This window comes from Anser cygnoides, chromosome 1, assembly GCF_040182565.1.
Source record: "Anser cygnoides isolate HZ-2024a breed goose chromosome 1, Taihu_goose_T2T_genome, whole genome shotgun sequence".
Taxonomy (NCBI): Eukaryota; Metazoa; Chordata; class Aves; order Anseriformes; family Anatidae; genus Anser; species Anser cygnoides.
The window spans coordinates 8,112,029-8,124,844 of record NC_089873.1 but is presented as its reverse complement, the minus strand read 5'-3'; the positions used below and the strand labels follow the sequence as shown (position 1 = coordinate 8,124,844).

General features: G+C 44.9%; 1 protein-coding gene across 3 annotated transcripts in view; it reads right to left on the bottom strand.

Annotated features, from left to right (window-relative positions):
* ELAPOR2 (endosome-lysosome associated apoptosis and autophagy regulator family member 2) overlaps window positions 1-12,816 on the bottom strand; it is a 102,827-nt gene that overhangs the window by 27,304 nt on the left and 62,707 nt on the right. For 2 of the 3 annotated variants that reach the window (XM_066980883.1, XM_066980937.1), the window contains 6 exons: window positions 9,604-9,799; window positions 8,441-8,588; window positions 5,223-5,309; window positions 2,779-2,884; window positions 1,996-2,148; window positions 598-686 (listed from right to left, as the gene is read on the bottom strand). In XM_066980883.1, the coding sequence (XP_066836984.1) occupies window positions 598-686; window positions 1,996-2,148; window positions 2,779-2,884; window positions 5,223-5,309; window positions 8,441-8,588; window positions 9,604-9,799 (779 nt within the window). Of the gene's footprint in view, window positions 1-597; window positions 687-1,995; window positions 2,149-2,778; window positions 2,885-5,222; window positions 5,310-8,440; window positions 8,589-9,603; window positions 9,800-9,903; window positions 9,923-12,816 lie in introns of those variants that run through there. The other variant, XM_066981001.1, reaches the window with a different exon arrangement.

The following is a 12,816-nucleotide window of genomic DNA, read 5'->3' as shown; positions in this document are numbered from 1 at the left end:
CAATTAGGCTCTGCTGCAGTACATGAGCACTCCCAGGCTATGTCTATACCGTTATTTAAAAAGGTTGTAGACTCTTCTTTTACACTAAAACCAAGGGGCATGGCACATACCAAACACTCTTCCACCCAAAATTGGTGTGGTCACATCCAGAGCTCCTGTGCCTTGCCAGCACATGAATTATGCCTGGGCATTGCTGGGACAGGGCACATTGGCACACGCCAAACGTTTGCCAGGAAAGATTTCTCAGAACAGTAAGGTCTATTCTGGGACGGCACTTCGGCCTGTGCTCCAACGCTGATTTTTTGTATGAGCACAGAGGCAACACCAGGGATCCAGTCAGACCAATCACAAATGCAAGGAGCTTTGCATTTTACCACAACATTTTTTAAAGCAGACCCAAGACAAGCAGATGTTTATAGATGGATAAATGCTGGAGAGAAAGCAACTAAAGGACATGCCCACAGCTCAGAGAGATTCAGTTCTGGAAGCAAAGTGGGAAAGTAATTGGGAAAGAAATTCCGAACAAACCTTGTTTTCAAATCAAGATACCACAGAAAGCTCAAAGAGCTTATAAATAATCTCACACTTTCTACTTACTTTTCCTTCTTTATCACATGGGGTGTGGATCTGGAAAAAGTCTTTGCTTGTGCATGGAGGACGCTCTATACATGCACTGGATCCCTCATCTAAAAAGAAAGTGTGAGGAACAGGATGTTAAACTATCTGATGATCACTGGAAACAACTGTAATAAGCTTGAAATCTGGTGAGCAAAGTGAGTCAGCAGAAAAACACAAAAACAGAATGAAAAATTAAACTTTTAAATGGGGCTAACATGTACCTTCTTCTCAACTGCAGGGGAAACAAGGAAAATACCATTTTTATTATACTTATAATACAAGTATTATAAAATAATATACATAATATAAATAATATAATATATTATATATAATATAATATATATTGTAATATATAATGATATATAATATATAATAATGTATTATGTTATATATAATATATATTATATATTATATAATATATTATACAATCTAATATAATATATAAAATATGTAATATATGATATATAAAAATATAATAATATAATAATATAATATAAAATAAAAAACAAGGCTTATACTGTCATTGTGACATTCAGTGAGCCATTATAACCAGAGTCACCCTAACCCTTCATCTTCAAGCAGTAATTTTTGTAGGTTGTCCAAGCGTAGAAATATTTCCTTACTGATAGAGAATGAAAACACTCTGACCCATTAGAAAATCCCTTACAAAACTGGCCGAATTTTTCCTTTCACCAGATATTTTTGCAAAATTCCTATTCCCATTATGAGCACAGGCACAGATTCCCCAAGCATTTTCTGTGAACTGTGAGAGCAGGTGCTATGGCTGGTAACTGATTCTTCAAGAACTTTCATATTAAACTGTTGCAAGAAAGAAAACTGAGGACGTTTTGACCATTAAGAATGGCTATTGCCCATGCTGTGTCATGATCACCAGCTAACGACAGCTGGGAATACAAAGGACTTAAGGCACTAGAGATGCACCACATCTTCCAACCACAGAAGACGCAGGGATGGGACAGGAGAAGACTTGGGAATTAGATTCCTAGAAACACGAGTGTGAAGGCAGTGGTGAAGCAAATCCAGGAACTGCCAACCAATACCACAAATTACCACAAGAGGGCACAACACGACTGTTGTTTTCCTTCAGAAGATGTGTTCTTAGACTTCGAAAAAAGATCTCCGTTCCTTTGTGTCAGCATATGTGTCCTTGGCCAAGATTGTGTGTGGCCCATTATGTATAATGTGCCTGCAGGTTTGGGGCAACCCCATCTTCATTTCCACTTTTCATATCAACTGGAGACTAAACTTCATTTTTGGATAAAATAATTCTCACACCTGCACACAGAACCATGTGTTTCTTATGACCTTATGTACTCAGACTCTCCTGGGTTTGTTTATCCTATTTGATTTATGTACCTGCATAATAGATTTCTTCTTTACATTTGATGCACTCTTTAGCTCCTTTCTCAGAATAAGTATTTCTTGGACACTCTTGGCAGCCAGATGAGCCTGGTTTGTCGCTGAAGGTTCCAGGCTTGCATGGGAAGCATTCAGATGTATATGCAACTCCTGTAAGGTAAATTGCAGGTAAAACACCGAAATACAGAGAGGTATGCTCCATTACTACTGCCAGCCTCCTTGTCTGGGAAAACCATCCAGCTGGATAGCACAGATTAAAAATCACAGACTTTCACCAATTTAAACACTCTGGTTTTACTCATTCTTGATTAATCTTTGCTCAATGCAGGTCTGACCTGTGAAAGTACCTTATATAGCAATCCAAGCTTGATTACACTTAGAAAGGGACCAAAAGAGCAATCGAAGATTAAATAAATTCATTAAGTAGTAATTTAACTACCATTGTTATGATAAATATGTCTATTTTTCACTGGTGAGAGGCTTACCAATAAACATGGTCTCCCTATATAACACATTACAGATAACTTGTTGCTTTCCTCTCTTTACGTGCTAACCCAGTCTTCTCCACTAGATGGCATTATTTACCAGCTGAATTATTTTTTCAGCCTTTTCCCTGACAAATTTTGATGCTCCTTTTGTGCTTTAGAAGAGAAGAAAGGCAGGAGAGACAAGGGGACTGAAAAAGCCACTTCGGTGTTGATAGCACACCAGTAGAAAGAGCACTTTACAAACACTATGACAGAAGAGTGACATAACACCTAAAAGGCAAGTATCTCTTACCTTCAATTGTGATGTTTTTCACCAGAACTGGTTTTACCACCTTGGACCCCATGAGAATCCCTGTTGTCCTCCAGTATAATATATTACTACCTGATTTCAAAGTTACCTGCAACAATATGCATGACAGTTAGCAGGCATCCCCTCACCAAGGAATTATTTCTTACTTACATGACTCGGATTTTTTGCACCCAAGCAACAATCCTGGCTTTTCCTGAGCTGCTTAGGGAGTCAAGAAGTAATGGGGAGACACCCAGGCAGGTGCTGTACAGACATCTCTGAAGAGTGCCAAAGTGGGTGTAATAAAAAACGTGTTTGACACCCCAGTTTAATGGGAAAAACACCAAAGCTGCTTTTGAACTTGTAAACAGAACTAGGAAAATCTGTTCCTGCCTTTATCCAGCTACCCCTGGCACTCAGGAGTGTTTACCTCTAGCTGAATATTCAAATATAGTTTGTTTTTAAAGCCTTGAGATACACTTTTATAAACAAACTCAAAGGGGACAAAGATTTGAAAATCCAGGCTCCCAAGCGAGTTTTGTATATAGGCAAAGCTTTAAAAATCAAGCTTTGCCTAACAATACAATTTCATGAACACTAAGCCAGTACAAACCATGGATGTCCCAAGCCACAGCCCCATCCCTCCTGCTCGTTCCTGACCCTCAACAACAAAGGAGGCACAGGAAACCACCCAGCTTCCAGCTGCTTTGACTTACTTGTCTTCACAGCGTGGTTCAGCAAGCAGCTGCACGAGCCCGGGTGGTGGGTTGGTGGCACCGTGGCCAGAACAAGCAGGAGGAGGAAGGCAGGACTACTTTCAGTAGTGTGATGGTGCCTGCTGACTTCAACTCGCCTATATTACTACAGCGTCATTCTACCCACTAACAGCAGCAGGTTTACCAAGACCCTGCTTGGCCTACAAAGCTGTACCATATCTACTAGTACAAGATGCTCTCTGCCAACACAGCAATGCTGGCCTGAAGGTGCTCTGTCTTTGTATAACTACCCTTACACAAGAAGAGGGATAAACTCTGCCAGTATAAGGGTCCAGCATATAAAGCAGTGCTGAGCAGCCCTAGCAGGGCTATAGTTTTTGTTCATCTAGGATAAAGAGTCCAAAAATTCAGCGAAGTAGAGACACAGCTCATACTGTCCCCCACTCCCCAGACAACTACAATCCAGGGAAGCACTGAGAGCTGGGTTACTGCAGGCAACAGCAGAAGTGGGACCACATTGATTCAAACTTCACCATTGTCCATGGTGTAGAGATACCTAACATTAGCTGTGGTGCAGCAGGACTAGCATGCTGAAAGCAGAGGCTGCAGCAACTGGAAGGCTGGGGCCAGAGAAGCTGGCATGACTACATTTGCAGAACAGATAAAAGCCTCAAGGAGAGACAGAACAGCCATCACACCTGGCTCACATTTATATTTCAGCCAGGCATGCAAACAACCTTCATATCAGTGGACTTGCACTTGCACATCCTGGACAATGAGCTCAAATGGCACCATCTCCCATGCAGACGCAGTCTACTTCTTTTGGTTCACCCACGTCAATGGTCTGGCCTCAGATCTGCCTCTCAGTCCGTGCTAGTCACCCCTTCTGACACTGCTCTCCTGCCTCCCAATGTGACTCGTGCAGGGCTTGCACCTGAGCTAGCAGGCGCTGCCAACCAGAGCTGGCTCGGGAACACAGTTTGTCCTCCAGGAAGATAAGCAGACAATGGAAAACAGAGAGCAGGCTGCTCTCTATGCCAATAAAAACCTTTTTATTCTGGCATAATGTCATCTATGCTGGGCCTTTGCTGGCATGGCTCTGGGAATTTGGGTATGATGGCCTAGTGGAAAACAGGCGTCAGCATGAGCTAATAAGCCTACACGTGGTCTGTGCACCGAACAAGCTCAGCTGGCTGGGCTACCGGCCAGGGAAAGGGCTGCTGCTCCCAACGTGGACACACTTATGTTTGCCACAGGAGCCACCCTGGTGCTGCTAGCTTGCTTTTTAACAGGGCAAGTTCAAAAGCACAAGCTGGGTGCATGCACTTGGGAATAAAACGCCAGTCCCGCCTGCCTGCACATCACACACATGCCCACCATTCGCAGCCTTGGCTGAGTGACAGGGAATAATCTCATGGCCTCACAAACAACTGTTGTAGAAGACTGCAATTACAGTCATGCCGAGTGATTGTGGCATGGGGATTTGCACGAATCTGTTTAGCCTTGTAAAGCACTCAATTCAGGGAAATCAATAGAAAATTTTGCATCTATATCATTTGCTTTGGGATCAGCCCCCTAGAGATCTTGGTAGCTTTGCCCATATTGCCAGCAAGCTGTGCTTCTTCACATGCATTCACAGGATATGATCCCTGTTTGTTCAGAGGAAGTCACAGGCATTTATAAATTGAAGGAAAAAAAAAAAAAAAGAAATAAAAAATTTTGCACACTTACAGAATGAGAGCCCCATTCCCCGTTGTCTGTCAGCTTCACCCACTTGTCTGCCGTAGACTCCATCTCTTTGCACTGGTCATTTTGTATCTGTTAGTTAAAACACAAGATAGTGATCACAAACAGATGCATCTCTCTGTCAGCATAATGACTGCTGGCAGGGAATGATAAGATTCAGCTTTGTTCCTGTTGTCTACATATTTAGGATGGCAGCTGCCTTATTTGTGGGGGCAAAAAAGAAAGAAAAAAAAAAAGAAAAAAAAACTTTCAAAACCTGCTAGCAGCTTACAGTGCCTCTGATGACAGCAATCCTGATGCAGATGAAAAAAAGAGCAGGAGGAGCAGATCTCAACTTTGTCTTCTCATTGTCTGGTTAGATTTGGATGCTGAGCGTCTTGACGTGGCTGCTTCCTCCTTCTCCCAAGCCCACAAGACCCAGTTCTCTTAAAACTGGAGGCCCTGAGCCCCCAGATCAGGGGGGGAGATAGGAGTGGACAGCCCAAGGCTAGAAGACAAGCTGCTTTCTCCAACATGCTTTCAGGTGCAGCCAATATATACTACCTCTTTGGCTCCCTGCCTCCTGACCTCAGAGATGAGAGTGATGTTCTCCGGAGAAAGAGTATGTGCCATGGGGTCTGTCCTGGCAGAGGTACAAGGCCAGTTGTCCCTTGGCCAGGCCCAGTACAGCTCTACAGCTTCTCCTTACAGCAGGGTTTGACACTTGGCCTCAGAGCTTTCCACTCTTTTCTTCTCCTAGCTGTCTTCTCTGAAGATATAGTACCAATTCCCTTTGATGTATGGGTTCAATTACTCAGACTTTATTCCAACAGGGAGAAAGGCCATTTCAATGCTTTGCACTGCAATTCAGAACACCTGGGGTCAAGTCTCTTCCTGAAAGTTGCTCGACATCCTATCTGAAATAAGTCATGTAACCCCACATCTTCCAGAGCACCTGCACACTTAATTCCTACCCAGACCTACAGCCCGGGGGGGAAGAGGGGAGAAGAAGCACCTAAATAGGAGGCAGATCCCTGATTACCTTGTACAATCTCAGCCTCAACACCTTTGTGTCTGACTTCCTATCTGGAAAATGGTAATAAGATATTCTGTTCTCACAAGATGCAAAATGATTCAATATGTAAAAAGAGTTTGGGAAGGGCAATAAGGAAGGGCAGAATCAATGGGTATCTAACAAGAAGCATCCACACTTCCTTCCACCATTTGAGAACATCTTGCTTGGCCTCAGACCAGTAGTGCAGGCACCTGTGCCTGGCAAAACTCAAAACGTCACCGTTTCCTGGCAATTTGCAATCCACTGCCACTGAAATGCCACTATCCAAAGTTTCATAGAAACATAGAATAGTTTGGGTTGGAAGGGACCGTAGAGATCATCTAGTTCCAACCCTACTTTCCCCAACAACAGCTACTCTAGTCAACCTGTGCCAGGGCCTTACCACCCTCTGAGTAAAGAACCTCTTCCTTATATCGAATCTAAATCTACCCTCTTTTAGTTTAAAGCCATTCCCCCTTGTCCTATCACCACACCCCCTGACACAGAGTCCATCCCAGCTCTCCTGCAGCCCCTTCAGGCCCTGGCAGGCCGCTGGGAGGTCTCCCCGGAGCCTTCTCTTCTCCAGGCTGAACACCCCCAGCTCCCTCAGCCTGGCTCCACAGCAGAGGGGCTCCAGCCTCTGATCATCCTCGTGGCCTCCTCTGGACTCGCTCTGATACATCCCTGTCCTTGTGCTGGGCCCCAGAGCTGAACGCAGGCTCCAGGCGGGGTCTGACGAGAGCAGAGCAGAGGGGGACAGTCCCCTCCCTGCCCTGCTGCCCACGCTGTGTTGGTGCAGCCCAGCACACGGTTGGCTTTCTGGGCTGCAGGCGCACATTGCCGGCTCGTGTTGAGCTTCTCCTTAACCCACTTCCCCTTAAGAGTTCCTCTCTATCCATTCATCACCCAGCCTGGATTTGGGTTTGGGATTGCCCAGAACCAGGTGCAGGACCTTGCGCTCAGCCTTGTTAAACCCCATGAGGTTCACACAGGCCCACCTCTCAGGCCTGTCAAGGTCTCTCTGCATGGTATCCCTTCTTCCAATTCATTCCATCCCTTAAGGATGATCAAAATCATCCTTAGATATATTTAAGTACAAAGACATGCTAAGGAAAAACAAACAAATAAATAAATAAATAGGGCTTTTAGAGGAGTGCTAAATATGTAATACTGAGAACTACTGAGAGTTATTTATTTGGGCATTTCTATAAAGGTTATACAGGGCCGCACCACTCACTGATTCTTGAGAAGGGAATGACAAATTTAAGGAGGTGAATCACTGGGACACGGATAAAAATGATAATCAAAGAGCCATTTTCAAATCTAGCACTCACAGAAAAAAATATATTCGCTCCTTTGCGGGAGCAGATCAGTCATCCAGTAAAGCAACTGGAGCTAGGATTCATGATCCTGTTACATTCATCTGACAGCAGAAAGCATATTTGCTGCTTTCACCCTCTGAAGAAGGTGGAAGTGTCTAATACAAAACTGAAATGGCTATATAATATTACCCGCACTGTCTGTTATCTAAGTGCGATAGATTGCAATGATGTAGCATTAGGATGGTGCTTCCAATGCATTGTTTTTATTTTCTTTTCTCATCCTTACTAAGGATAAGGACACTTTGCACTTTTGTCAGAGCTTCAAGAAGCTTTTACCAACACCAGCTAAGACCTCACACTCCTGTGTGATAGCCTGAGCAGTGCTTTTCAGACAAAAAGCAGAGCTCGCCAGACGGGGAGAGAAGCGGTAACAGAGACTGAAGATTTCCAGTCCTCTCCTGTCCTGAGCTGCCCTCCCATTAAGTCACTCTCTGTCCCAAACAGCAGGTCCAACACTGCCAGGAAAAGCAATGCAGCTCTTGGTCGGAACTTCCAAAGCATCTCAGCAGCTTGGGGAACCTACACTGCACTGCAGAGCCCAGTGCTGGGAACCCCCCAGCTCTCTGGACCCCAACCAATCCATCCACAAGGGCAGAACCAGGCTGCCTTTCTCATTTGGGTCCCATCTGATCAGATCATTTCAGTAATGTGGATCCAGCGTGGTGTAAGCCCAGCCAGGCTCCTCCCATCCAGAGCTATGTAAAAGGAGGAAAAAGCTGAGTTTGGTGTTCTTTTCTGGATTGAAATTTTACGCTGTATGGTTGGATTCATCATATAAAAGGCCTTACAAAAAATTCAAAGAAGATGTTGTTGTCAATATACTGGTATTCAAAGAAGACAGAACCGGATTTCTTCAGGTGCACGGCGTAGATGAGAGAAACTGTACAATCATCCCTGTTCGACTCTATGTAATTCCCTCGGGGCGTCCACGAAGAGCTGATGAATGTAAACAAAACAAACCTCAGCTCAGATCACAGGCACCAAGGAAACATTTCTTACAGCACAATACAAAAAAGTATTATTTAATAAAGAACCCAGAATCCCACAGTAGCTAAAATGCAGTGGATTTGTTCCTGGGTTCCCATTTATTTTTCACTTTAAAATAATATTTGTCATTAAATCTGTTCATGGGAAGAGATATGGTACTAGAAATTTAGAGCCCCAGCCTACTCAGTAAAGGTTTGTAATCAATAGGTCCAACATATTTTCAGTCATATCCAGAAACAGCCTCCTGCATCCACCATCAGTCTCTAAATAGGCTGTGAAAGTAACTTTTAGCCACATTTACTATACCATGACCCGAGAGCTTTCCAGCTACAAATAAGCACAGATCCAAGCTGGTCTTAGACTCACTAGCTGCTGATGAGTCCATGGAGACTATGAAGACAGCAAAGAAATGGCTAAAAATGTTGCTTCCCAGCAACTCTTGCTTGCCATTACTATGGCTGTTTGCCCTCTGGAGAGCTTAGGTAAATCATTAAGCTGGCTTTGTGCAGCTGGGAGGTACAAGGTAACCACAGTGGGGCTTTACAGTGTCTGCAGCACTCTCTGTACCTATCCTTCCTGCTGCATTGTGTGGTTTTACACAGATTTTCACTTCTGATAGAGAAATATTTCCCTCTGTGTTTATGGAGCTGAGCTTTGCCTAATGCCATTGCCTTTGCCAAAGCCCAAATTTTGAAGACCCTGTTCCAAAGAGTCCACACCACTTCACTTGTGGATCAAGGATGTTCTATAGCATAAATATAATTTAAATCACTCCCCAAAATCATGCAAGGCAGATCCCTTCGCTGGCTCGGCTGCAGGAGCCCTGTCCATGCCAACAACCCACCTCCAACCACACACACACTGCTGAGCAAAGACCTGTAGCAAATGGGTGCAGGAGCTCTTCTTAAGCTGCCTCAAAGTTCACCCAAAGCAAGGTAACCCAGATGCACACAGCACTTCTTACTTGTTGCAGCTGTCAGCTTTATTCTCAGCCGAGCCAACTGCTGTGTCCATGAAAGTCGCCACGTTGGAGAATCCTGCTGGCAGCTCGTCCCACTCATCAAACTTGATCCCGCTGCCCAGCGAGTAGGTCCCCTCGGCACATTTGCTGCACACCTGGTTCTTCATCTCCAGGTACTCGCCAGAGGCACAGGAGAAAGCTGGGGAGACAGACATTTCCAATGTATTAATGGAAGAAATTAATCCCAATGAATTTCCATTAATTTTTTGCCATTTCATTAATTAAGAATGAACTGACACTAACAGGAACCAAACGGGAATGTCCAAACCCCAGGAACACAACAGCTGAACTCCCAGCATGGTTTGTGAAATTCATATGTTCCCCAGTGCCTGTTTTCTCACCGACGTGGTGGCACTGAAACCAAATCTCAGATGAGGGTTCCTGATTCGCAGCTTGTCTGCATTGTCAAAACAAGATTTAGAAATGAAACCTCTACCCACAAACTGTGCTCAGAAGCAATTTGTGAAAATGAGGGCTTGTAATACAGTTCCCCTCACTCTCACTCACCTGTTATACCTTGAACTCAATTAAAATTACCGGCACCTGAGAGAGCAGACTCACATTACCCACCTGTACTATGAAGAGTACACAGTGCTACACCGACTGTAATGTAACCATACAAACCTTGGGTGAAATCTGCAGACCTAATCCAAAGCTCTCTCCACATTTCTCTTTTAATGGACTGCCTAAAAATCATTGCACATCTCTTCTGATAGACCAGGTAGTCTTGGGAAAGACCACCAATGAGCCTGTGTCTAGCAAATGAGGTTGACTGGGGTGCTGTTAGCATGCTGAGAAAATAAACACTGGCTTCCAGCATAGAAAAGAGGAGTTAAATGTATGTAACTAGGGGAAGTATAATTTAGAAGATAGATACACGAAGTGATAATCCTGCTTTCCCACAGCCCTGTGCTGCATCTCACCCTCTCCGAGACTCAATGCCCTGGATGGAAACCAAATGAGCACTTTCCAAAGCACTTTCCAATATCTCTTGGGTGGTTGGAGGGTTTATAAACTTAACTATGCCACTCAACCCAAGTAGAACACAGAGCGAAGCGCACAACTCACATCCCAAGAAATGCTGGGAATTTTCACTGAAAGTTTCACACGTGCCACGCTGTGCAGTGACAGATATTCCATAAACTCACTTTGAGAGACAGAAACTCACAGTCTGAGAAGCTGTGGGACGAGATCAGACTGCTAGCCAAAGCAGTGAAACCGGCCCAGAACAGCTGACGCCAGCTCAAGTCCCACCATATGTGGTTTTATAGATGTGCTGATGTTTATCTAACTGCAGAAAAACTTGTTTGACAGTAAGAATTTTGAGAAAGATGTGGCTGCGTAACAGCAATTTCCACCCGAACCCAACCTGCAGCTCAGGCTCCCATTTGTGAGCCCGCTCCCACAGCATTTCTTTGTGTAATTGCCCTTGACAGGCAGCACCGGAATGCAGATAAAAGGTCCCTTTTGAAGGAAGGCTCTGCCAAAGGGTCATTATCCCCTCTTGGTCATATCGACATACTCTCAACGTGAACCAGTGGAAGTCAAGTCAACAGACCTATTCTTCGAACCCCATCGCTCGCTGGTGACGCACCAAGACTGAAAGTGGACAGGATGGGTGCTGGGGGGATGTACACAAGGAAATCCTGCTGCAGTGGGAGCACAGCTTTCTTCAGCCACCCAGAGACAAGCCATGAGCACTTCCCCATGTGCCTGCCTGAATCGAGACCACAGACAGTTCAGCTTTTCACCTTAAATGTGTAAACTTACTGTTTTGGCAAAGCTGATAAATCCTGCCTTGTTTTTTTTCTTGAAGGTTGTGGAGAGAAACCATCGGGAAGGGAAATAAAAAAGCGAGCTCCATCCTGACATTCAAATCCTTTAACAGCTCCGACGTTGTTTTTAAGAAAGTTAAATAGCAAGAAACGGAGAGTGCTGCTTAACCACACGTTCCAGATTTGTGAATTTCGAATAAGGAGTCAGTAACCGAGAAAATTTTGCTGCCATAATGAAGGCGCAGCAGGCAGCAGAGCCTCCTCTTCAAACTGAGCGAGGTTGAGCAGAGATTATTGCTTTAACTGGACTGGCATCTTTTAACTCCTTGCAGCCTGATCATTTTAGAGAGAGAAAAAAAAGGGTACAAGAGATCAAACAAGCTGCCACAGAGGGCACTGCCATCCGTCACTCACCTTCCGTGGGAGGGATGAGCCTTTTTAGGTGGGAAATTACCTTTTTTCTCTTTTCTAAGAATCCTGTTTCAAAGGGAGCAGCACTTCCCATCAAAACACATACATCTGCAAGCAGACTAGCTCTGAGCATGCCAGCTGCTTGCCAGGTTCAATTTGGGGCTGAATGTGGCTAATGGCAACACAAGCTACTTTCGACATTGGAACAGATGCCTCGTTTGGGCTCCTTCCAGGTGGTGGGGAGTGGCTGGAGGGGGACAGGGAGGAACGACCACGATTGCTGGGATGGTTTCCTCTCCTGGTGTTGCACAGCTTGCTCTTCCAGCAACAGGGGAGCCCAAAAGCCAGGCCAAAATTTCACCAATGCAAGCAACATCAATCCAGGTGTTTGTCCCAGCTGGAGACGGGCAGGCTGTGGCCATGCCCAGAGGGACCCCGTAGAGCAGATGTCCCTCACGATGTGCCAGGAGACACCTGCCAGGGGACAGGGCTCAGACAGATGATCCATCCCAGGACACTGGCGCTGTGCCTTGCTCGTGGCTGCTCTGTCTCATTACAGACCCAGCAACCCCTTGTCCGCAGAAATGGTTGGCAATATCACAGCACCGCTGTGTTTGTGGGGGTGACACGGGCAAGCCGCTGTCAATGGGAAGGACAGCACCATCAAATAGGAAATTAAGTTGCGAGTTGAAGTTACAGGAGTCTACATCGTATATTTTGGGTGTCTGTTCTCACTGGTCACCCCTTTCGCTTCATGCTCCCAAGGGAAAATTAATCCCCCTGCTTAGAAGTAGCCATTGCAAACACCACCTGCCCCTGACCCCAGAAACCATTTGATTAAGCATTCAATAATTCATTTTTGCAGAAAACATCCTTATTGAATAGTTCCCCTTGTGTGTGTGCTGTTTTGAAAACATAACTAGGGCTGCTGAATCACGTAGGCAGTTCTGAAACCCTTTTCCAGAACTAT